Consider the following 26,317-nt stretch of genomic DNA (forward strand, 5'->3'; position numbering starts at 1 on the left):
TCATCTTCCAAACATGATTGAATGAGGTGTTCAACCTCTTTGATTGTTGGTCATTACGCCATAATTACAAAGAGTATATTGCCCCTCCCCCAAGTTATCCCATTTTTGCATAAAAAGATATAGATATATATTATAAAAATATAATTTTGGTCCTATTCCACTTCTCATCAAAATCTGATTGTTATCTTTGAGGAATGGTACGTTTCTTTTCAATATCTAAATTTTAGTTAAATTAAAAGATGAGTTGTTCTGAGTCACGACCTTAAACTGAGTAAATTAATGACGCCAAATCAACAGATAAAATCATTCACTGTACATTGTAAAAAAAAGTGCGAGTGTTGTGAAATTTCTAAGAGATCCCGCAATTCAAAGTGCATACAAGTATGTAACATCTTACAGCATCAGAACAGCATCAGAATCATCGGAGTTAACAGCAATAAGCTTATATATATATATATATATATATATATATATATATATATATATATATATATATATATATATATATATATATATATATATATATATATATATATATATATATATATATATATATATATATATATATATATATATATATTTACATTTGCAAATGTTTTCTTTTATATAACACTATTAAAAGCAACGCGTATCTATATCCGTATAAACACGGGTTCCTCGCGTCATAAACGTTCGACGTAATTTCTCAGTGACGTCATAAAGGGTCGACGCGCAAACAATGGATCAAATACGTGCCGTTGAGTTTGAAAAATAAAACATTTCACGCGTTAAGGATTATAATCAGGAAAATATAAAATATGAATAAGTCATAAATGTAAATATAAGTAATAATGTATCATTTTTAAACATCTATCGGATATAAATACGGGTTGGTACGAGATCAAATTTACCATAAAGCCCTTCGGGCTTTATGGAATTTGATCTCGTGACCAACCCGTATTTATATCCCGATAGATGTTTAAAAATGATACATTATTTCTTAAATATATATATATAATTTTCGAAGCGGCTATAGTAACGTGGATGGCTGAATAACATTGGTGTGGATTTTTTCAGAAATACCTCGACCTACTTCTATGAAATTGACAGCAGAGAGGTGCGCATTAAATGCATATTACCGTATTGACTGTAGTGTATTATAAATGCAAAAATGAAAAGAAATATCAAATACACTAAGAAATGTTCTCTAAATATTTTACTTGTTGCTTAGGTATATTGCTGGAAAAGGAGGCGTTATTAACGCCATTGTTTAAAATTTTTTCATTGTTGAGAGCATGCTGGCATTTCTCACACAATGTTTGTCAAGTAAATAGAAAACGATCAAATCAAAATAAACTTTGATATTTTTTTTTCCCGTTTTTACAAGGAAGCAATATTAAGCTGTTTGACTGTTTGATTTATACCAACCTAGTAAGGTTAAAGTTATTTATTTTCCCGTAGTAATAAATACATACATATAGTAGTCCTAATTGTTCCCACAAAATACAGTACTTTTCAGACGAAAATATTTCTTAATCTTACTACAATAATTATGTACAGTGTATATGTTTCTAAATCTATTTTTAATATGCCCTTCAGGCTCAGTGAATATTGTTCTCCTTAGATAGCTAAATCGTCGTATTGACAAAAAATACAACAATAATTGTGTAATATTCTGGATATCAAAAGCATTTCATCAAAATATTAAAATTTCTATACTCTTACATCAATTATATAGGTCATTTCTCTAATTGCATACTCGTGCACGTGAATGCATGCGCTGACTATGTCTTCTTGTCAAGACTACTAATTTATTTTTATATTCTGAGTTTCAAAATATTTTATAGAAGATATAAAAGTTATGCCTGAGTCATGCAAATTACTGGAATGAAAATTTTTTCCAGAAAAATTAATGTTGAGGTCTTCGAAATCAAATTTGATATGTTTAATGCTTAATTTAAAAAAATTAAACGCTTAGTTTGATGTAAATATCATACCATGGAAATGAAAAGGTTCTTAGATAACCAATGAAAGATTTTAGTCACCAAAAGGAAAGTAAAAACGTGCAGGAAGAGCACGGAAAAAGTAGTAATTGATAACTAAAATGTGTCCACTGAATGGTCATTGAAATGCTGGAGAATTGTGACTAAAATAATTGAAAGGTCTCTGCAATTCAGTAACTGATTGGCCACTGAGTGGTCACTGAAAAGTCGTATAATGCCATCATAACAGAAGGGTCTGATTATTGTTCCGTTTTTACCCTTAAAAGGGAAATAAGTTACAAAAAGGGTGTAATCCAAACAATATTCAAGTTTATCTAGTGAAAGATTTATTTTTCAAATGTCCTGTTGAGGCTTACAATGTTTCCCTATGAATATTTCGACTCGCCCAACAATTTAAAACTATCCATCAAAACAGATTGATTTTACTTATTGAAAAAAATTAAAGAAAATAGATGGTGTCGAGAAAAATTCTAAATGTTTAGTAAGTGTGTTGTTGGGAAGAGTAGTCTTAGAACTTTCAAATTTCAATGACAATCTGCCATGTTGTAGGTAAGAATTATTTTTTTTAATTGTTCATGTATATACTGCTATATATTGAATACAAAGGTCAGTAATACTTCAGCTGATTGACTTCCTTTTTTATCTGGAATGATCATTGGCAATAACACTCACATGGGTCATCTTTATTTTAAAGTGTGCATCACTTAGGTCATAAAATATTTTTTTTTCATTTACAATCACAGCATATTGTGATGACACAAGACATACAAATTATAATATAATAATTGTTCATAAGAAAAGAACAAAGTTCAATTAGGGCCTTGTTTGGCACTGTGAAATTCTGAAAAATTAAAACTGCGCAATTTTAGTTGAAAAAAAAACAAAACAAAAAAAAACCTTAAATTTCTCTTGGACCTTTGAGACTGCATATCCGTAAAAAAAATTACGTAAATTTCTCGCTTGTCCATGTCCTTAGACGTCATGAATTACCACATTATCCTCGAATCCTGAAAAATTCTTCAAATGAAATATATGGAGATTACGAACAGTATTCAAGCTCAAAAGTCCATTAAACAATACAAATCAGGAGCAGAGCAAATACGGATCTCTAAAACATCAGAGATGGGATCGGGTGCCATGGAGGTGTGAACATTCCCTTCCAACCGGTCAAACCCACCGTGTGCTCTTTGTCATGATCGTGAAATCCCGGAAAAATCCGTCGACAATGTACGAAAAATTTCTAAATTGAGGCAAGCTATTGAAAAACAACTTCATGAAACAAGTATATCAACAATCTCGTTTAAAGTCATCATTTTTCAAGTTCTATGGTTGATACAATGACTTTCTCAGCAAAAACAATCTATCATTAAGTCGAATGTTGACTGATGTTTTTTATACTTATTGTTAGACCATTATTTAAACATTTAATATTTAAACATTTATTTACGGATTTTCCCGTTTGCCCGATAATGACAAGGAACACACAGCGGGTGTGTCCAGTCGACAGGGGATGCTGACTCCTCCATGGCACCTGATCCCACCTCTGAATTTTTAGGCGTTCATTTCGATCTGCTCCAAAATTTGTAGTTTCAATGGACTTTTGAGATTGATTACTGTTCGTTATCTTCATATTACATTCACACTCTTTTATTCCCACTCGTTCAATACTAAAGAGTATAAAGAAGTACAACTCCCTACCTTCTAATTTACATAAGGGAAAAACATACTCAAAAAATTGTTCTAGCAAATCTTTAAATATTGGGTAATTGTTATCTTCATTAGTACCTCGATTTTTGTTTTGCCAAGAGAGAGAGAGAGAGTGTGTGTGTGGGTGGGTGGGTGGGAGGGTGGGTGAGGGTGTGTGTGTGTGTGTAAGAAACCAGAAAACCTTATAAAAAAACATTTATGCTTACAACATGTTTATTTTTTCTATGTCTCTTAGTGGCTTGATAAAAAAACCAAAGAGAATTTCACTCCAGAGAAGGAACAGATGCTATAATGTGATAGTCGTCATGGCTCGTCTTACGATCGTCAACAGTCTTTTTGTAATTCATCAATTTTTGAGTAAGTTTTACTCCTTTTTTTGTCATATTCAATACGTATTTAATACGAATTGTAGTTTAGAAAATCTTATTATGGCAAAAGTTGATTCTTTTCTTTAATTAAAATGAAGTATTAAACAACAACAATATATTTCATTTAAGTGTTATAATTTTATGACTTATATGTTCGACAAAAACTGTAGAACATTTTTTTTCTGTGGGATTTATTGACGCTATGTACACAGTTACATTTTCTCCGCCGAAATTTGTCACAGTATACTTGAAATATATTAATGACATGTAGGAGCATAATGACATTACAAAAATAAAACTTCACGTCAATTTCTACTCCTGGGCTGAACAGAAGTTGTGATTCTATGGAATTATGATCCTGTGGAAAAAAGGACATTTAAAGTTATCAAGATCCTTCTTTACATTTAGGTTTAGAGATTACAGAGCAAACAAGTATTAAGCGGTGTACATTCAAGCCTTACATGGATGAATGTGGAAATCGTGGATGGTTATGGGATTGCAGTGAGCTTAACCTGAAAATACTTCCTCGGAACATTCCAGAAAGGTTTAAAGGTAACACCTTGGCTTTGGATCTTTCAAGGAACAATTTTACAATGATATCATCTGAAACATTTTCTGGCGTCAATATGAAATTGTTGCCACACATAACAGCTCTCTATCTACAGGACAACAAATTAAAAATCATCAAAAAATATGCTTTTGGATTAATGGAGAACTTGTGTGTTCTTGATCTATCTAACTGCAGATTGAAAAATTCTTCTCTAGAAAATCAATCATTTGCTAATTTAACTAAGCTGAAAATTTTGCGTATGCATCACAATGCATTTATACATCTAGGATATCCAGATATTGAGATCTCCAGAGTACTGACATTGCAAAATTTGACAATTGGTGTTTTCGAAGGGTTTCATTTTAGTGACCAATTTCAAAAGCTTAGACAACTGGAAAGTGTGAACTTGGTTACAGAAAATTCAAAATTTCATCTAACAAAGACCACTTTTTCAGGTTTGTCAAATTCTCCTATATATTACCTGGAGTTAAAATTCAAGCACCTCGTGCACTGTGATGTAAGCGAAGAGATCTTTTGCTCATTTCCTTTTTTGAAGGGTGTGTATATTGACTTCGGTGGACTGTGTGATTTGAACGTTGCTTTACTTTCCCTAAGATGTCTTCAGAACAGGACAATGGAATACATCAATGCATATGGAAATATACCAAAACTTATAGAAAAAGCAGTTTTTCTTAACAAGGAAAATTGTAAATATTTGTTCAATACATGCACCAAGAAAGTCATTCTTAGTGAAAACCGGGTAGCTGGAGTTTCAGACAACCCCCTTAGCACACGAATGGCTCAATGCATGGAGTACTTTGACATATCTGAAAACAGAATTGAATTTATTAAGCCTGTTATTATGGTTGATCTTCTTACACGATATCCGAGACTACGGGTACTAAATACCACATTAAATGATAATCATGTTAAAGCTGATCAAATTTTTAACCACAGTGATTCGAATCATCGTGATTTAAAGAAGAGGCCAACTGTTACTTTTCATTTTTCAAAGCATTTAGAGGTATTTCAATTTTCTATGAATTATATCCATATTTTTGATCCGTCATTTCCTGTTAACCTAGCCATTTCTGGTGAATCTTTAAAAGAATTGTATGTCGTACACACAAACTTCCCATGCAAGTATGTTACTCAATTAAAGATGCCTTCTTTAGAAATCCTTGACATATCTGAAAATGACTGCAGTCAAATGAACTATCGAATTTTACAATTCGCCACAAAACTGGAAACATTTTCGGCAAGAAATACCAAACTTAATTTTACTATAAAAGTGAAAAAAATTTTCATGGGGCTTAAAAAACTAAAATTTGCGGATTTAAGTCAGAATTCTCTAACTTATTTGCCTCACACTATGTTTGAAGATCAAATGCTTTCTCTTTCTACATTGAATCTCGATAATAACGAATTATCAACATTTCCTGTATCACATTTACAAAAGCTTCAAAATCTTTACATGCGTTTCAATAAAATATCATTTTTTGCAAAATCTGACATCGCTAAATTATCAGCATTACATAAGGATATAAAATGTTTTCTCGAAGGAAACCCAATAAGCTGTGAATGTGTGCATATATTTTCTCTCAAATGGATGAGAAAGAATCAACACAAGTTTTCAGATTTGAATAAAATTCTGTGCATTAGCCAAAGAGTATCATTAGCAGAATTTTTTCAAGAAAAACAATTCATCGAATTTGAAAAGAAATGTCAAGCAAATTTATGGCTGACATGTTCTCTTATTTTCTTGGTATCTTTACTAACCACAATTTTTATAGCAGCATGTGTACAAAAATATCGCGTCCATGTTGATTATGTCATTCTGCGCCTGCGTAGTCGATGGAAAGGTGTCATGCATGTGGTAGATACAAAACAATTCCAATTTGATGCATTTGTGTCATATGCAGAAGAGGACTATCAACTAGTCTGTACAACTCTGTATCTCGAGTTGATTCGTTTAGGCTTCCAGGTAAGCTTACCGGATAAGGATTTTCTTCCCGGTATATCAAAGGCTGAACAACTCCTGCAGTGTATTGATGACAGCCGGAAAGTAATTATTGTCGCATCTGAAAACTTCCTGGTGAGTGGATGGGAATCCTACGCCGTTCAGATGGTAGTGACTCATGCCTTTCACAATCACAGACAAAAATCCATAATAGTGATCATTAAAGATGATATTCCTGTAGAGAGGATGCCAAAGGATTTAAGATACATATGGTGGTCTATCATAAGCATTCGGTGGCCAGAAAATGGTGAAAACATGAATTCATTTTGGGAAGAATTATCTACCGCTTTACACTCAGAAGGGAAGAAAAGATAATGAATTCTTATATACACTTCTTGTTCAATCTCGCTCATTTTAAGATTTATTGCATATTTATATAACGTAAAATGCACTGTATACAAGATGTGTAAGGCGTCATGATAATTCGACATCCTCGCTTAGAATGAAGGGTTCATCGACTGGTGAGGATCAAACAGCTCTACTAATATCCTGTCATGTGAGACAGGCAAGTCCATTAAGCTTCTGTGATCATTTTTTCTTCTTTTAAGGTGTTGATAATAATGTAAAAGACCAAACCAAATATAACCGTACTAGCAACCCAGAAACTTTTTATCAAATTCAAGATCTCATCTCATTGGTCCAAACTTTATCATTATACATTCATTCATACTTTTGAGAAAATTTTCTCTTTTATACTGAATTGTATTTTTGTCTTATATGCATGTATGAGCATCATTTTCCTCGATCAACATCAGAGTCGACATCATTATCCGTAAATATGGTCTGCAATTGTAAATGTATGTACTGATTTAACTTGGTAATTTGTAAATACAGTTAAATATGTTTGTTGCTTAAAAGGGTTAATTATTGATGTATATGTAATTTTATGGAATCAGCTGTCTGAGTCCGTCAGAACATGTAGTTCTCTTGCATTTTATTTATAAGCATATCTACAGCATTATATATCAATGTTTTTGAATTATCACGACGAACTGGTCATATTTTTTTGCATATTCGATCATCGAATCGACGCTCAATCATCAGGGATTTATTAATGCGTTATATTCACGTCTTTTTTGAAAATGAGAATGGTGACTTCAGTCTGTTACATGTAGTACTTGAAATAATTGAAATGGTAGCAGTAATACAGTTAACAAAATGCCGACGGCAATAGTTATCTTTCTTTTGTCATCCGTTGCGAAAATATTACAGTCTTATACCCTTATTCCTCCAAATAACTTCGTTCCTTAAATCTTACTTTGACACGTCAGATCTTATTAAACCCACATGGTGTAAGTATTGAGTCTCAGAATATACCTTTCATTAGCTTATTTTAGCTTCTGATATATCTAGGTACATATCATGCTGTTCTACATAAAATAATTCAGAAACATTTGAGGATAAATTATCATTACATATAATATTGACTAATATCGAACGTGTAGATTCTGTGGTGTGTGGGATTTTGAATTACTGTGAGCTTTGTTCTAAAATTATTTGTACTCTCACTTATGTGCATCTTTACTCTGTTTCACAAATTAACTTAAGTTTTGTGATAAATGTGAACATTTTTCTTTGGCTACAACTTCTCCAGCATCCTGATTCGTAAAACGTTCTGAAATAACTTCCATATATTGATTTTAATATTATTTAATTTTGTTCATTCATTTATGTATACTTGTTGAAAGCATAAGAAAGCTCTTAACACTAATGTTTTTTTTTTGGATTTTGAGGTAATTATATCATATAAAGGTTTACAATATGTACATACTGAGTCTATCTAGTTTACTGTCAACAAAGAGTATCTGCCAGATCAAATGTATATAGACAAATGGAAACCACTGTTGTTTACTTACATTCGGAAAACGCATGCAAGTAATTCTTTTACTTACTGTTCCTTGGAGTAGAATAATAATAGTTTAATCTATTTCAGATGGTGTTATTAACTGTAGATTTCCTTTTATTCCATTTTACAGCAAAGGACAGCTCACTAGTAAAAACTGCATAAAACTCCCGTAGAATAACAATTTTTTTTCAATGAGCAGTACACGGTAGCTCAGTCGGTAAAGCGCTCGCTCTGTGATCGGAAGGTCGTGAGTTCGACTCTCGGCCACGACAGACCTAAGTCGATAAAAAATAGGTAGCAACTGTTCCTTCGCCATGCGCTCGGCACTTTGAAGTGAAAGTTGTGGGTCCTTTGGATGAGACCTTAAGAACCGAGGCCCCATGTCACGACAGGCGTTGGCACGATAAAGATCCTTCACTGCTCAATGACCCTGAGTGCCGAGTAAAGGTCAATATTTGAAGCCCTTCACCGGTATATGGTGACGTCTCTATATGAGTGAAAAATTCTCGAATGGGACGTAAAACAACATACAATCGGTCAATGAGCAGTATTTAAAGCTTCCTTAAAAGGGTTGAAACATTGGCATCCATGTAATTCAATGTGTCACATTTTAAGGAAGCTCTTAACATTGTTCGCTGAATGAAGAGTTCGAATAATTGAAATGGTAGCAGTGAGAGATACAGTTAACGAAATGCTGAGGGCGGTAGGTATCTTTCTTCATATGAGAATGCATAGTAAGATACTTGCATTCTCAAGGTAGTTCATCAATGAAAGGGAGAAAATCAGACATGGGAGAGGGTTTGAAACATAAATCTAGTTACTGCACTTGCAATATTTGATGTATTTATAGAGCTAATCAGGTCAAGGATTCCATCAACATAAAGCACAAAAGTAACTATTCCTTTGAAATGAAATGATTGAGAAGTGTAATCTTGTGGCCAACGACGACGTACTGACGGAGAATATACAGAATAGACAAGTACCTTACGAACGAACTAACTAATGTACGAGTTAGACGTACTCGAAATACCAATGGACGAATAACTTTACATTGATAGGAAGGGTGCGTTCCGTTTAGAAGTTAATTAAATTCTTGCGCATATGGAGAATACGTCAGTTTATTCATCATGTATCTATAAATGTTTGCATCTCATTGATAAAAAAAAAACTTAAATACTGATCATGCTTTGAAAGATTTACTTGAAGCTGTTAGTATATAGAAAGTAGTCCTTTACATCATGTGTGGTCCGCCCATGATGATTGGTTGTTGAATGCATTTGATATATTGTTCAAAGACAATGATTGTATGCATAATGGAGTTCGGCTGGTCAGGTTAAACCCCGTCGTATAATAACTTGGGTCCTTTTTGACATAGAAAATGACCCATCGTCATTATTTTACATTCAGAAATGTCCGCAGAAGCCCTCCCTTAAAATCTGCATACCCTACAAGAAGAAAAATAATATCCGTAGAATAATAACACCCCCCCCCCTTTCAGATTCTTTTAAAGAAGGACTTTTATTTGAGTAAGACTAAAATAAGAATACTCTGAAAGGTTTCAATTGAACATGTTTGGGGTCACACAAATGATGTTGTAAAGAAAGTAAAGCTTGTGGAAAACTTCTTTTCATATGGTAACTTCTCCATAGCTACCAAGTGATTTGGTTTCGTTTTACGCAATAACAGAACGTAGCATTATCATTTTACTTGTATTTTTACGGCGTATAACAGAAATCCTTCCTGACAACTACAATCTTGTCAAGGATTTAGGAGAGAGTGAACTAACTGACTTTCAATTGTATATGCAAGGCTCAATGTCCCCTAACACGCTTCGGAATGAATTATTTGGAAATTCAAATACCGATTCCCCACGCCCACCTCCATGCACCTCCGAGAATATGCCTCTGACTAGTAATGCTTTTCATATTCATATAAAGTGAGCACAATACCTGACACTGATATGGAAACAAGCAAATGTTGGTAAACCCATATTACCATGACCAACTGAGATGGGATGGAAGTTGAAAAATTGTTGTTTGCTGTATACACCCCTGTACTTATGCCTAAACTTTTCAAAAGAGCTGTCTAGATATGATAACTTGATACTGCACCACCAGTTGTGGAATTATAGTAAGATTTGGATGAAAACAGCAATTTATATAGAATGCAATTTCCTGAACAATGAGGAAAAATGATAAACAGAAAAACAAAGAATTTTTTCTTATTTTTGCGGAAACAGCTTAATTTCAAAATTTAAATTCTTCCACCATCATTCTTCTCTCCCGATAAAAGGACATTGAGAGAATTTGATAAATTGGAGATCCGTCATTTTTAATTGCCATTATGACCTTTTTAACGCCATCTTTCAGATGGCGAGTATATTTTATCAGACTCAGCATACTTAATTGGCTTTTTAAAACCATGTTATGCCAAATAATGACTTTTAGTCGTTGGATATTTTCTTTCTGTTAATCAGACCAGACTAATAATGTGTGGTCACATTCCTTCTAAAAGATATGTATTCTGACATTTTAGATCATTTAAACATTTAAGGTCCGGTCGTGTAGGGAAGAAATATAGATATTTATGAAATACAGTTATTTGTTTTAAAAATTCAAGTAAACAGAGTTTGAAAACTTACATACATTCATGTAAAGATTTCACAAAACAATAAAAAGTATGCGGTAGTATCGAATATCAACTGACTGGTTATCTGATCGCTCTATAATCTATTTTATAAACAGGAAATTCTTTTGTTCTTGAATTCTAAATTTTCGATAAGGAAATTTATTTTTACCTTTTGGAATTACATGAAATATAAATCGTTTATTTTATCGAAAGATATATTCTTTAGTTCTTGATACATTTTTTTTTTTTTAATTTTTTTTTTTTTTTTTTTTTTTTTTTTTTTTTTTTTTTTTTGAACTTTTGAAGTATATGATTACTAGATGCGCGAATGAAGCTTGTGGAAACCGGTACAATATATAAACCTGTTCAAGCTCAATCTATTTTAGCTGCTACAAACAACAAACATAACAAAAAGTAGTTTCCCTTTATCCTGCGAATATCATGAAGATTTTTTTATTATTATTATCATATAATTCGGAATCTGTAAGTTCTTGGTTGTTCTTTTTTTTTCTTCCTCAAACTGTTTAAGGAACCAATTCAGAATTTATAAATTGCCTTAGAATTTTTTAATATCAGCTGCTATCAAGTTGAGCATAAATTCCATTTAGCCTATTCATCGTTTAAAAATTTAAACAGATATGGGAGCCTACAATTTTTTTTTCACACGGTGTTCTAAATAAAAGAGGAAATGATCAAATTTTATTAAGGTTAAAAAAAATCTCAAATTTTTAAGGAACTAATATGAATTTTTAGCCTGATTATTTTATAGCTACCTAGAAACAATAGGTATGTTTCCTTGTTGTGAAAAATATTCAGTATTTTTACATGTATTTGTTCTCATATATAATTCAATGATTAATTAAGAATTAATATTTTTTAATATTTAAATTTCTAAACCAATTGCGCCTTTTCCATATATAATTCTCAATACACTAAAGGCAATTTCCTGAGAGTTTAATTTATACGTTCAAAGTACAAACACTTGGCGTATTTAATAATTGATGAAATCTTTACTGCGGAGGTTGAGTCTGCAGATTTTCTATCGCGGAACAATTCAACCGAATAAAGAAAATTAATATTGAAGGCAACAAAACATATAAGACCGTCCAATGTAAGTTCTTGCTTCAGCGACCATGTCATTCATATCTAGCTGTGTTTCTTAAGTTTGATTCACAAGCGATGTCTTTGTAAAAATTTCCCAGTAAATTGTTTAGAAGATGTTGGAAAACCCTGTCATTTGAAGGTTGTTTTTTATTCAAAAAGGAGTTGTTATCATGATTTTTCTTCAATGATATTCATCAGGTTGTAGGTAAGACTAACACTAAATTTTTAAAGATCATATTTTTGGTCTGAAGGTTAGTCAGATTTACTTATAAAAGCTTTATTGTTTAAGTAAAAGTCTACATTTCTTTTGTTCTTTGGCATGTTTTGAATTAAGAGCAGAACATAATTCTATATGAAAGGTAATCCAAGTGAGTGATACATTATAATTATATATACAAGTACTATAAAATTTCTCTTCAGTATTTTCCCTTTATAGTAATGTCATGCAATAAAAAATTTTGATTTGTAAAAAGCATTAATGACTGTGTTTTGTATTTAGTATCCAATCTGTAGACAGGAACCTTGGTGGTCCAAACCCCTATCCCATGCTTTTTAATTACGCATCCATTTAAATCTGGCTGTGTCTACACCGAGCTCATAAATTCGACTTAAACTTTAGCATTGGTTTTGCAAATAAACACAAGTATTTTTACCAAAACTATTTGTTACTGATAAAATAACAGGCTAAATGATTTTTATGTGGGGGGTTTTATTGTTTGAATTTATTTCATAACTTTATCATTGGACTTTGATCTGTCCTTTATTCGAAAAAATAGCCGTTTTCCTACAGTGCAACAGAAAAAGGTGAAGCTTTCCGACTGAAGATTTAATTTTTATTGATGACACTTTCTGAATCTTGAAAAGGAACGACTATCCCCTCCCTTTCCCCCCGAGGTAATATGTTAAAAAAAGAATAACACATTATTTGTTGAACATCCCTCGTAAGTGACAAGGAGACGACATTGTATTTTAAATGCTCAATCAATGTTCAATCAACGAAGAAGTATGTCAATTGCTTGACTATGCAAAAAAGGACTTTTTCTGAATATACAAAGATAAACCTTTTCTTCGTTGAGAAAACCTTGCATGTTCAACTTTTATTCCATATATTTTACAATTATAGATTTTGGGGGGGGGGGGGGCTAAGGAATATTTACGACATTGAAGGCTGCATGAGGACATTATTTTCGGTAACGAACTTCTATCGCAGAAAATATTTAAAAAATTTAAGTTCAGATAACAAATTAAATGTTCTCTTTTTAAGACATTAATTCCTCTTGAAATGTTTAGTAAATAATACGGCAATAGACCTGCAAAACATTTTCCCTCATCAGATGCACAGATGACTCTAACAGTCTTGCAGTCAAAAGTTTAAGTATATCCATGGACAACACTGTAACAGTTTTCTACAACACCCCAGGAACAAATAGTTCCTAAGGGTATGACGCTCGCTTTATGCCCGAGGGCTCAATTCTCGTTCCCAATGCAAAAACTGAGGTGTTTAATGCGCTTAGTGACTGTTCCTTTGCTAAGTCCTGAGCTTAAAAAGTAAAACTCATTGGTCTTTTGGATATTGCCTTTAAAAAGGGGGTACCGTGTTACGGTAGGCATTGGTTATACATGTATAATGAAACACAATGCAATATTTAAAATTGTGACACTTCACCTAAAGTGGACGATCTCTCCATCATTCTGGGTTAAGAATTCTTAAATGGCCTTAAACAATATTCAATTATTCATCAAATGTGACCTTTAGGAACCCCCTCCCTCTTCGCATTTAATTTTCTAAGACAAACTGCTATTCTCTTTGCTAATAATGCTACCAAAAATGTGTGTTAAGATAACATAATATACTTTGACCCTATTTCACTCATATAGAAAAATATGACAATCCTTCGGAAAGTTCGAGGCGAGAATTCCCATTATGAAACTTTTATTTCATGTCAGTAATTCCCTATCTATAAAATGTACATCTGTAAAAAAAAAAAATAATAAAAATAAGTTAATGACAAAATAAGCAAATGTATCTTCCCACTTCAACATGGATAGCTTTTAACATATCGAGTACAACTAGGTATATGGTACTCCAAGTAAGGATAAATAGTTACAAAGAAGTAGCAAAAATAGACTAAAGTATAATTATGAATAATAATAGTTAGTTTAAATAAAGTTCACTCTTTATAGTACTTAATTTTTCTCTATTTTTAGCAGACAGTTCAATACGACTTGTCTTTATGTGTAATTTCATGACATCCAGTCTTTCCAGTTCCTTCATTCTACATTTCTTCAAGTAAAAAGTTGGCATTTTTCGAGTAAAAATTCATGGCTTATATTAATTCTTCTTTAATAAATAGAAACCTGCTCTCTAAATGAAAATTTATGATAAGAGTAATTAGCTTTTCCTGCAAATATCGTAAAAAAATATTCAGATGTCATAACAACTTTTAACCAAATCCATAACCTGGTAGTCACGTTTTGTGTTTATAAGAAGTTTACAAGCAAAGAAAGTAGGGGGATTAGTCGAGCCAGATGCCAATGCCCGTTTTGCGGCTATGCATGTACGTATATATCGGAAATATCTCAACTGAACGAATTTACCTAGTGTAATATTGTTTGTCAAATGATAAAACGGTTTTAAAAGTTAGAATTTATTACATGTCCAAAAATATTAATTTCACAAAATGCAATTTAGAACGAACTGAATTTAACGAAAAAAAAATTGTAGATTTGACTCACATACAAACTCACTCACATCTAATCTTCGACAACTCCGCCCACTTCCGTACTGTCCAGCCAATTAACTTAAGGATAACAAAGTTGCATGAACGGGGGGAATCTGTATGACATTAATTTACAAGACTGAAATTAGGTAGAGCTAAACATAACAAATTCAAAGAACACAATCCTAAGATACAACCATAAAACCATAAAGTTGATAACACGTATGAGTAAATGACATTGATATAGTGAGACAGGAAAGAGATTTCAAGGATTAGATATTGCTACCATGTGCAAAAATGCCCTTTCTAAACATCAAATAGAAACAATTAACCTTCAACTACGGATGTCAAACAAGACCGAAAAATAATAGATCAAATATATAGAAATAAATTGATAATTGATAATTTGTCATTTATAAACCCTTATAATACATAATCATAACACTAGGTATTTAGATGTGTACAGTACTTGTCAAATTGATGAAATCTCGATTCTAAACATTGTCAAGCTAAATACGAGACCTTCATTTTCTGAATTCCTAAAACGGGTAGTGAATTCTATTCTGTAATCTGTATATTGAGTGTTAACACGTTTTGTGTAGATATTATTAAGGACAGATGATACAAACATTTTTTTTCTTTGGAGGAGACTTCATATCATGTCCAGGCGCGGATCCAGGAATTGAAGTTAGGGGGTGCAATAAGTAGGCAGGGGGTCTGGGGGCCGCCTTGAGTCCCCAAGTAGGTCCAGGATTCTAAAGATCTTGTAGGATAAAAATGAGGTGTACCGAGTAGACATCTTACATTTTCTCGACAAAAACCATGACTTACGCTAACTTTGACAATTTTAGGGGGCCCGTGCCGGGTGTGCCTCCCCCTTAAATCCGCAACTGAATTGTCACAGTTTTAGTAAAACTCAGCATATGTGATTTTTACCATTTTGTTTCATAAAATTCACCTGGCTTGGTATATTCTTTTTAATTTTACATTGCACTTTAAGCACCAAGCTAACATATTCTGAAATTTATTTTCATCTGTAAACCTTTACTAGTGTGATTTGTCCATATTTTTAATTTTATTGAAGTATCATCTAATATTTCCCAAGTGCCATTTCTTTTATGCAAGGAAATACAACATGTTATTTAGTAAATGTAATATCAGTTCACTCTGTGCTCCCTTAGAAAGATTTTTGAAGAAAAAAGAGGGTAAATGAATGATTTAACAATTTTACCATGATTACTCTAGTTGCATACTTTTAGGGGGAAATATGGAAGGTATTTCATTCTCCGAGTCTAAGGGGAAAAAAATCAAAGAATTATCCACTTTTCTAAAACTGTGACATAATATTAAGTCCCCTCCAAAAAAAAAATTGTTTGTATCATCTGTCCTTAATATGTATACATTGTATATAATAATACCAAAAAAAAAAAAATCAGAACATCAGAGCATGATTCGAACACTTTCCTCAATAAACGTCCTCAGTTCAACTAAGTAAACTTAATATTTTATGTAGAGGGGGTCTTAGCACCAAATTTTTGAAAGTGTAAAAAGAAACATCTTTCGATTGCATTTCATTTTTCGTTTTCAAAAAATTGGAACGATGATCCACTCTATTTAAAAAAAAATGTACTCATAGCATGCATCCAATTTATGTAGTTTTTTTTTTTTTTTTTTTTTTTTTTTTTTTTTTTTTTTGGTGAAAGTTGAGTGTTTTGCCATTTTGTTGTGTTAATCATAATCAATTTCACAGTTACTGTATTCACGCATTATCAACTTTTATGCAATTGGTTATATATAAACATTACCTAAATTTAAGAAAAAGTGAAATTTGTGAGAAATAAATATATTGATTTTTTATCCGTGGTTATGTAAGCATATAGCTCGGCTTATAACCCAGTTTCTTTTGGTGTTGATTAAAGATGGTTATGACATGTGTACGAGCTGCCTAAAACACCAACCCTCTTGAGTTTTTCCATAACCCTAATGCTGATACGGACTGATAGTACATTACCTTGTGACCATATATAATAAAAAATACTTTAGCTTCATTAAACAATCAAAATTTATCATTAAAGTGGGCCATTAGTCTAGTTTTATTTATGCAGTTTTTAAAAGAAAAAATACTTTCTGAAAATTTGAAGTCATCTTAGGCCGCAAATGATATAGAGAATGATCCTTTCAGAATTTCTCACTTACAACTAAACAATGCACTTTGTGTGTTGTGTACTGAATAAACGTTATCAGTATCTCCAATATTGTAAATATATATATACATATTTAAAAATAGAACATTAAACCTTTCTGAACATTTACTAGAATTGGTTTTTTCTTCAGATCTCCAAATGATATTTGATACAAGACTGAAGAATTTTTTACTCTAAGAAGTAAGAAATCGTAACCTGTGATTACTGTGATGGCTCATCTTACGATCGTCAAGTGTCTTTTTATGATTTTTCATGCATTGAGTAAGTTATACTTCCTCTTTCTTATATATATATATACTCATTGTAAGTTTTCCTGTTCTTATCAATTAATGTTTAGATATTTAGGTTTAAAAAAAACCAAGATACGCGTATACAGTGTATATCATTTCCCATTTCATTTAAAAGTACAAGTGTTGTATCCTTGACAAATATTAAGATTTCTTATAATGGATTTTAGAGATTACAGAACAAACTAGTTCTAAGATGTGTACCTTCAAGCCTTACATAGATGAATGTGGGAATCGTGGCTGGTTATTTGTTTGCAGTAAGCTTAATATGCGAATAGTTCCTCGGAACATCCCAGATAGATTTCAAGACAAGTCCTTGGCTATGGATCTTTCCGGAAACAATTTCACCACGATATCTTCTGAAATGTTTTCTAGCGTTAATATCAAATTGTTGCAAAATATAACCTCTCTCTATCTACAGTTCAATAAAGTAAAACTCATCAGAAAATCTGCTTTCGGATCTTTAGTGAACTTGTGTGTTCTTGATCTCTCTAACTGCAAACTAGGAAAATGGTCTCTGGCAAATAACTCCTTCGCTAATATAACTAAGCTGAAAATTTTGCGCATACATCAAAATGCATTTAAACATCTAGGATATCCAGATATTGAGATCTCCAGACTACAGACTTTGGAAAGTTTGACAATAGGGGTCTTCGAAGGATTCCATTTTAAAGAGCCATTTAAAAAGTTAACACAGTTGAAAGCTGTTAACTTGCTTACAGAAAATTCAAAATTTCATTTAACAAGAACCACTTTTGCTGGTTTGTCTAACTCTCCTATATATTATTTGGAATTAAGATTCAGGAACATGGTTTATAGTGATGTAAGTGAAGAAATCTTTTGCTCATTTCCTGTTTTGAAAGGTGTGTATATTGAATTTGGTGGAATGTGTGATTTGAACGTCGCATTATATTCCTTAAAGTGTCTTCAGAATAGGACAATGGATTATATAATTGCTTATTTAAATATACCAAATTATGTAGAAAGAAACGTTTTTCTTAACAAGATAAATTGTAGATATTTGTTCAATACCTGCACCACGAAAGTCATTCTTAGCAGAAACAGGATAACTGGCATTTTGGATAGCCCCCTAAACACAAGAATTGGTCAATGCATTGAGTACCTTGACGTATCTGTAAATAAGATAGAGTTTGTAAAGATTGCTTTAGTTTCGGATTTTCTTGCACGATATCCGAGACTACAGGTTTTCATTACCAGTTCGAACAATTATCATGGTATTGTTGGTAAAATATCTAACCAAAGTGATTCATGTCGTATTGGTTTCAAAAAGAGAATTTTTACTTTAAATCTGTCAAAACATTTAACAATATTACAGGTTTCTAACAATGTCCTTCTTCCTTTTACTGTGTCACTTCCCTTTGACATGACTTTATCTGGTGAAGGTTTAAAAGAATTGTATGTAGCAAATACACAAGTCTCATGCAAATTTTTAGCTCCGTTACAGACGCCATCTTTAAAAATTCTTGACATATCTAATAACCTGTGCAATGAAATGAACTATCCACTATTACAATTCGCTACAAACCTGGAAAAATTTTCCGCGAGTAATACAAATCTTAAGTGTGTCGATACTTTTAGAATGGAAAACTTTTCTTTGGGCTTAATAGACTAAAGGTTGTGGATTTAAGCCAGAATTCTCTATCTTTTTTGCCGCATACTATGTTTGAAGATCAGGAGCTTTCTCTTTCCACTTTAAATCTCGATAACAACAAGTTATCATCGATTCCTGTCTCAAATTTGCACAAGCTGGATCAACTATACATGCGATTTAATAAAATATCCTTTTTTCCCAAATCTGACATCGACAAATTATTAACATTGCATAAGTATATAAAACTTTATATCGAAGGAAACCCAATAAACTGTGAATGTACTCACATTTCTTTTCTCAAGTGGATGAAAGACAATCAACACAGATTTGGAGATTTGAAAAAAACTCTTTGCGTTAGCAAATTGGTATCATTAACAGATTTTTTTCAGGAAAAAACATTCATAGAATTTGAAAAAAAATGTCAAGCATACATGTGGTTGACGTGTTCTTCCATTTTGTTGGTACTTCTAATACCCATATTATTGACGGCATCATTTTTTAAAAAATATCGTGTCCATGTTGATTATATCATTCTGCGCCTGCGTAGTCGATGGAAAGGTATCATGCATGCACATGTGGTAAAGACAAAACAATTCAAATTTCATGCTTTTGTGTCATACGCAGAAGAAGACTATCGTCTAGCATGTATAACTCTGTATAGAAAATTAATCCATTTAGGCTTCCAAATAAGCTTACCGGATAAAGATTTTGTCCCTGGTATATCAAAAGCTGAGCAACTCCTGCAGTACATCGACGATAGCAAGAAAGTTATAATTCTGGTAACGGAAGACTTCTTGAAAAGTGGATGGGATTCCTATGTCGTGCAAATGGTAGTGACTCATGCCTTTCACAATCACAGACAAAAATCCATAATAGTGATCATCAAAGACGGCATTTCTGTGGAAAGAATGCCAAAAGACTTGAGATACATATGGTGGTCAATCATAAGTATTCGATGGCCTGAAAATGAAGAAAACATGATGAGATTTTGGGAAGAATTATTCACCTCTTTGCAATTGGATTAAATGGAAAGAATTTTTTTTCGTAAATCATGACTTCTAATTTATTTGTCGCAAGTTATTGTATGTAGTAAAGAATTCATAAAAATCCAGTTATTTATATTACTATTACCTGGTATTTATCAACAATTCGACTCAATTAAAGGATGAATCTTCTTTTCCTTGCGTACAACAAGTCGAAGGAATTCATGTGCTTCTTCAAAAGGACAATGACAGAGTTCATCGTTTATTGAGGATCAAATGTATGGCCGTGTATTCTCTCTTGCGTGTTGCTGGAATTATGTCAACTTTGTTATAAAGTTATTTGTACTCACACTATGGCGCAACTTTACTCTGCTGTAGATAATTACTTATTTTGGAGGAATATATAGGGTGTTTCATGATATATGTTACATTTTCAAATTTAATTATCATTCCTATCATCATGTTTTTGATACAAACAAAGCATCATTTTAAACACAAACTCCTACGTTTTCATTCGCTGTTAACAAGTAGCAGGACACACGTCACATGGCTTAATTGACTACGTCATAGTCTCTGTTAATATAAGTGCAAAACATTATTAAGGAAGCTCTAAACACTAACAAAAAGTGCTTTTTGGACTTGGAGAAAAATATATCATATAAAGGTGTGCATATTGAGACTATTTAGTTCATTTTCAACATGAGATACCTGCAATGGACTATTCGTGAGTGAGCAGAAATCACTGATGTTTACTTACATTGGGAAAATTAATGGAAAAAATGAATTCAATTACTTATTCTCGGTCTAATATAATGTTAGGAATATTCTGATCTATTACAAATTGTTTAATTAACTGTAAATAACCATTTTTTCTATCTTACTTCTAAGGGCAGATCACTCTAACTGCATAAAACTACCCTATAAGTAAAACTCTTTAGTGTGCAGTGTTTAGAGCTTCCTTAAAATCGTCATTATATGAGCATCATTATTTTTGCTGCTCTTTTGTGAGGATTCGTCATGATTCGCGAAATGTTTTGAATTTAATTGACAATCTACTGATGTATTACTTGTTTGATATTTAAATTGATTTATGTGTATGTTTGGTTGAATCGTATTTAAAAAGATTAACATATCGAAATATGCATGAAATGTAAGAATACTAACATTCTTAAGATATAAGAAGATTCAATATTATGATCAATAATTTTTAATCCTCGAACATACTTGAGGTATATCACGTTATACAAGAAGATATTACCTGGGTAGTTCAAAAAGAAGCAAAGTTGACCATTAAGGACATACGCAACGTACCTTACCTACTGATAATTTTTCAAAATATTCTTAATTTAAGATTGTAGTGCCATCAGATGTTCGTTGACAAAAAATCAGCATGCATTACCAGGGGTTTTGGAAAGATATCAATTGGTGAAAATTCTTGTATAATTCAAAGAAAAATACACAAAAATTACTAAACACATATTCTAGATGTTTTGTTTATCCAAACTTGTTTTAGAAGACGTACAACGGCATATATAGACATACGAATGTAGCACACAGTTCCTTTAAGTATTGGAACTCTTTAACTCCAGGGAAAAAGACAATAAAGTTCAAACTACGTTGCGTATGCCCTTGATACTTGGAGAAATTTAATGTGTATCTAATCAGATATAAAATGTGTAATAATGAGATAAATCCTTGAATATAAACGAGTGTTTTCATTATTTTTTTTATTTAATTTTTTTTTTGAGTTTGGAAAAAAATACTTAAAAATGATAACCTTGCAAGGATGCTATGTTTTTTTTAAAAAAATGAGCGATTAAAGTCTTCTACAAGGTCCTCTTTAAAGCAACTAAATATTGATGAGAATTTGCCTGAGCATGGATATTTGATATTCACAAAGCAAAGATTCAATAAAAGGCGTAAGAACGACATTTTGGAAAGTATAATAATGCCTTTTTGAAAGGCGTAATGATGCATTTTCACTTCGCGTTACAACGCCTTTTTTCTTCACTTTATAACAACTTTTTAAAAGTCGTGTTAACGTCTATTTGCGTTATAATTATAACGATTTTTTCGCGTAATAACTCCAGTCCCTTTGCGTCGAATGACGCCTTTGTGAAAGATATTAATTGGGTCCTTTTTCCGCACTATATAGCGCCTTTTATTACGGCGCTATAACGTTTTTTTATCCCATGTTTACCCCTTTATCCCGTGGATATGACTCATTGGATAATTTTTTCATAATCCACAGTTGTGACGTCACAATGGTTTTTGCGTTAGCGCGATGAAGTAAAATAAAGTGGAGTCCTATATAAAACAGTGTAAAACATTGGTTGTGAAGTATTAAACATGGGATAAAAAGAATCTCCCATGATTTGTAGTTGGATATGACTTTTATCCAACTCGTTGTGTGTTTTTATCCCCTCGCCAAGGCTCGGGGATAAAAAACACACAACTCGTTGGATAAAATCATATCCAACTACAAATCATGGGAGATCCTATATTTATGTGTTAATAAAAAGCCTTTTCACTTCACGTTATTACGCCTTTTTCACCTCGCGTTATTACAATTAATGTACTCCTTTTTAATTTTTTTTTTTCACATAGATTGATCCTAATACGCTTTCTTACATGTATCAAGTAACTATATGGCATGCGATGACAAAACTTTATTATATACATGATGAAGCTATTGGGTACATGATGGGGTTGGTTTACTGAATCAAACAGACAGAATGTTCAATATCAATTTTGCTTTTAAATTATCCGATCAATCCTTAACATAGACCAATAGTATATTTCTGAAATATATTCTATGGACTTAAAATTATCCTCCATATGAGTTAAAATAAATATATTTCTCTCAAATGCGGAAAGCGTGAAACATCGCAGATATTGCTGAAAAGTTGCATATAAGACTTCCTATCTTTAAAAAATCATTACTAACCCCCGTTTTTTCATACAATGTTATGAATAAAAAAAATTCTCATGAAATCTGTTCATATTGAAGTGGATTTTTATGATATATTTAATTTTTTATATATGACTTGAAAATTAAGTCATTTAATTGCAAATGGTCGTCATGTCTATTTAAGGGGCAGTATTATTATTATATAATTCCTCTCTTTCTGATTGGCTGAGAGCCAACAATGTCGAAAAAATACTACGTTATATTACCTGCACGTGACATTCCAGGTCAATACATGTATAAGGATTTATTTCCTCTAAATTGGTCTTTAAAAAAGATTGGGAAATTCGAAATTGATACAAATACTTCTGGAAAGCTATTTCACTAGCTACCAACATATAACATAAGGGAATATATAATTTGGGGTGGGGTGATTTGGGAGGGGGGTGCATGAGACCCCCAACCCCCAACCCCTTTTTCTGAACGGAAATTTTTACTTTTAATTTAGAAAAAATATATTCATTGAAGGGTTGGTCCCCCCATTAATGGACCTTAATCCCCTTCCCCTAACCCCAAAACAAAATTTGAAGTAACGAGAATGCTCTGGGTGGGGGGTGGGGGGGGGGCTAGTCAAAGATTTTTTTCAGCAGTCATTTTTCCCCGATAATGGACCCCCTTTTCAAAATCGATCCTACATAAGAGCCTGATATTATTTCCTTTTTTCATAACACACAACATCAGGCAGGCCCGTACGTGGCAACGGTTTCAAAGGGGGGGGGGGGGGGGGGGGCAATTTCCCGAAAATCTGACAAGCTAAAAAAAAAAAAAGAAAATTTACTGTCCAATTTCTGGAATTTTCCAGTGCTCGATCTTACAGCATAAAAAGGTTGGAAAGGGGGGGGGGAGCAATCAGCATCTAAAGGAAAATTTACTATAACAAAATACAATAATCAGAAAAAAGTGCCCCCCCCCACCGCGTTCTACGGGCCTGTCAGGTGCCCACAGCGGGGCTTGTACCAGCGACCTTTGGATTACTGACCAATTTAAACACCTACAGATGTGTTAAACCATATGCTCCACTTTCAATGGTTTCTTTTTTCCTGAATGATTAAATAAATTCTTGAAAAGTACATTTCTTAAAAATTCAATGCCCTTTATACTGAGATGTTATAGGACTTTAAAAGATCGTATTTTTTTTCCCTTTCATCTTTGAATTGCACAACTTGACATATAGAAATGGTTAACTGAAATTAAAATCTAGAGGAGACTGCACATATTTTGGTGGACAGCAGCACAGGAAAAAAAAATCACGTTTTGTTTTTCATTTCCTAAATTAAACAATCAAAGTGATACATGTATAAATGTCTTCCTGAAGTAAATTAAATTTATGATAAGGGAAATTAATTAGTTTTAGCATTAATTTTCAAGCTTTAGGTATCTGGTACATGATTGCATTGTGCAAACAGACTGTTTCAGCTTTACGTCTATGAAAATGATAATGACTGATTTTACCTTGCTTCTAAATTAAGACAGTCAAAGATTTCGTTTAATCAGTGATATTGTCTACTTGTTAATACTTTAAAAATTGATTTTTATATGTGGAAAAAATCCATCTTTAGTCAATTCCGGGTATAATAATCTGAGATAGCTGAAGAAGCTCCAAATTATTTTTGCTATAGGGATGCGCAATAATATTGATATTCCGGTATATTGCGGTTCGCTGACAAATGATGTATTGTGATATTTTTTTTTTTTCAGTACCTATATATCGGCGAAATACTTATAAAGTAAAATATGAAATTTAAGATTTCAAAAACGTTTTCAATCGTGCCAAACAGTAAGGTTACTGTTGTTGCATTTCGGTGCAAAACTGTTGTTAAATCAACAAGAACATTTTTTGTGATAAGGTATTTTTCATTGTTATTATACATTCTGCTTATAAATGGAGGTAAATAAAATAAGAAAAGACCATCGTATCTAAATTGCAATACATATCGCAATTATGCAAAATTCACAGCTTAATTCTTAATCTATTATTATTAGTAGTAGTACATGTAGTAGTATTTTTATTATACTTTCTCATTCTTCTGCACTTTCCGTACTGAAAACATATAGTTTTCCGCGACATCATTTTCGTTCTGTAACACATCGAAACAGTTTAGGTACAAATTGTTAAAGCATGTACCATTTTTGACGTCATTTCCGTACTAAACATTCTATTGTGTAGAAAAGTTACGAAGGTTTGTTTGCCTTTTTAATGTATTTATTCAGATATTTTGTGAGCGAAAGGGTTTTCCTTTGGGAAATTAAAGAAAATCATTTATAGATTAATTGTATTAAAACAGACTTTAATACTCTGATGAAAATTATAGGGCTGATTTGCGTCATCTACTATGGGAAACCATTGTCTTGATCAGCTGGTTTAATCTTGAGTAAAACTTCTTACGAATACAATTTTTACGATTTTTTAGTTAGCGATGTAACAGAGATAAAATTGCTACAGCGTAAGGATATTTCTAAAGTGTACCATTCACGAAATTTGGACCTGTGTGATCTCTTCCGCTGTCATCATTATTATAAACGGTTTTCCAATAGCCATACTATCATTAATCCACAGCTGTTTGTATTATTCACATTCAATTCATTGTATACTGTGCATTGCGTATAAATGGTTTTCAAATACATGTTGATATGATTTTAAATAAAAAAAACCATTTGTCATCCAATTGCACTGCACTGAATGTTAAAGATTTCTTTCGGACACAACTTCCCTGATTTTTGTGAGCAGTGTTAAGCCCATTTTTTCCCCTGATACTCTGACTGCTAAATGTTTTACATTTGTATGTGTTATTAGCTTTTTTAATTGAGAATAATCTATAATTTTACATAAAAAGTTGTTGGAAAGGACCATCAAGTACAGAAATCCATGACCAGTTATTATTAGTACATATTAATGACCATCTATACTTATAAATTAATTAATTTTGCAAATAAACTCTGAAACGGGTGCACCAGAGTTCTTACTTATATACAAAATGATGTCCGTAAACTATATTTAGATTTCACTCGCATAGTAAGTATCGTACATTAAATTTGAAGTCTACTTTCATTTTCTATAAATAGCCATGAAATAGCAAAAACGTGAGTATGGTGGCGTTTCCAGTTGGCAGATCTAAATCTAAGTTACTGGCAATTTTTAATGAAACTGACAACAAGCAATCGTTTATTTATTTCGTAAAATGTCATCACTGAATAATTCAATCGAAACTTGGTTTAAATGATATAAAAGAAATAAGTTGTGATAACCCATTAAAAAGGGAAATGTGCAAATTATTCTCATCATTCACTGATCTTAATATTGACGGAAGCTTCTAGAACATCATTCAGCAGTGAGCCCG

The 26,317-nt window shown here is 32.2% G+C and overlaps 3 protein-coding genes across 4 annotated transcripts in view; all 3 read left to right on the forward strand.

Annotated features, from left to right (window-relative positions):
- LOC133195947 (potential E3 ubiquitin-protein ligase ariadne-2-like) overlaps positions 1-26,317 on the forward strand; it is a 191,660-nt gene that overhangs the window by 145,145 nt on the left and 20,198 nt on the right. The window contains exon 1 of one of the 2 annotated variants that reach the window (XM_061331932.1): positions 25,114-25,159. The exons of the other annotated variant lie outside the window; for it this stretch is intronic. The gene's annotated coding sequence lies outside the window, so the exon portion shown is untranslated. Of the gene's footprint in view, positions 1-25,113; positions 25,160-26,317 lie in introns of those variants that run through there. 2 annotated transcript variants of the gene reach the window in all.
- LOC133194831 (toll-like receptor 1) lies at positions 6,460-7,069 on the forward strand. The gene has a single exon (XM_061330737.1). It carries the CDS (start codon positions 6,475-6,477, stop codon positions 6,940-6,942), a length of 468 nt encoding a protein of 155 aa, XP_061186721.1. The 5' UTR covers positions 6,460-6,474; the 3' UTR covers positions 6,943-7,069.
- On the forward strand, positions 17,613-20,053 carry LOC133195332 (toll-like receptor 2 type-2). The gene is made up of 2 exons (XM_061331178.1): positions 17,613-17,701; positions 19,519-20,053. Exons 1-2 carry the CDS (start codon positions 17,613-17,615, stop codon positions 20,051-20,053), a joined length of 624 nt encoding a protein of 207 aa, XP_061187162.1.

The sequence above is a fragment of the Saccostrea echinata genome, unplaced genomic scaffold (genome assembly GCF_033153115.1).
Source record: "Saccostrea echinata isolate AGI-Se365-2 ecotype Australia unplaced genomic scaffold, CSIRO_AGI_Sech_v1 ptg000029l, whole genome shotgun sequence".
Lineage (NCBI taxonomy): Eukaryota > Metazoa > Mollusca > Bivalvia > Ostreida > Ostreidae > Saccostrea > Saccostrea echinata.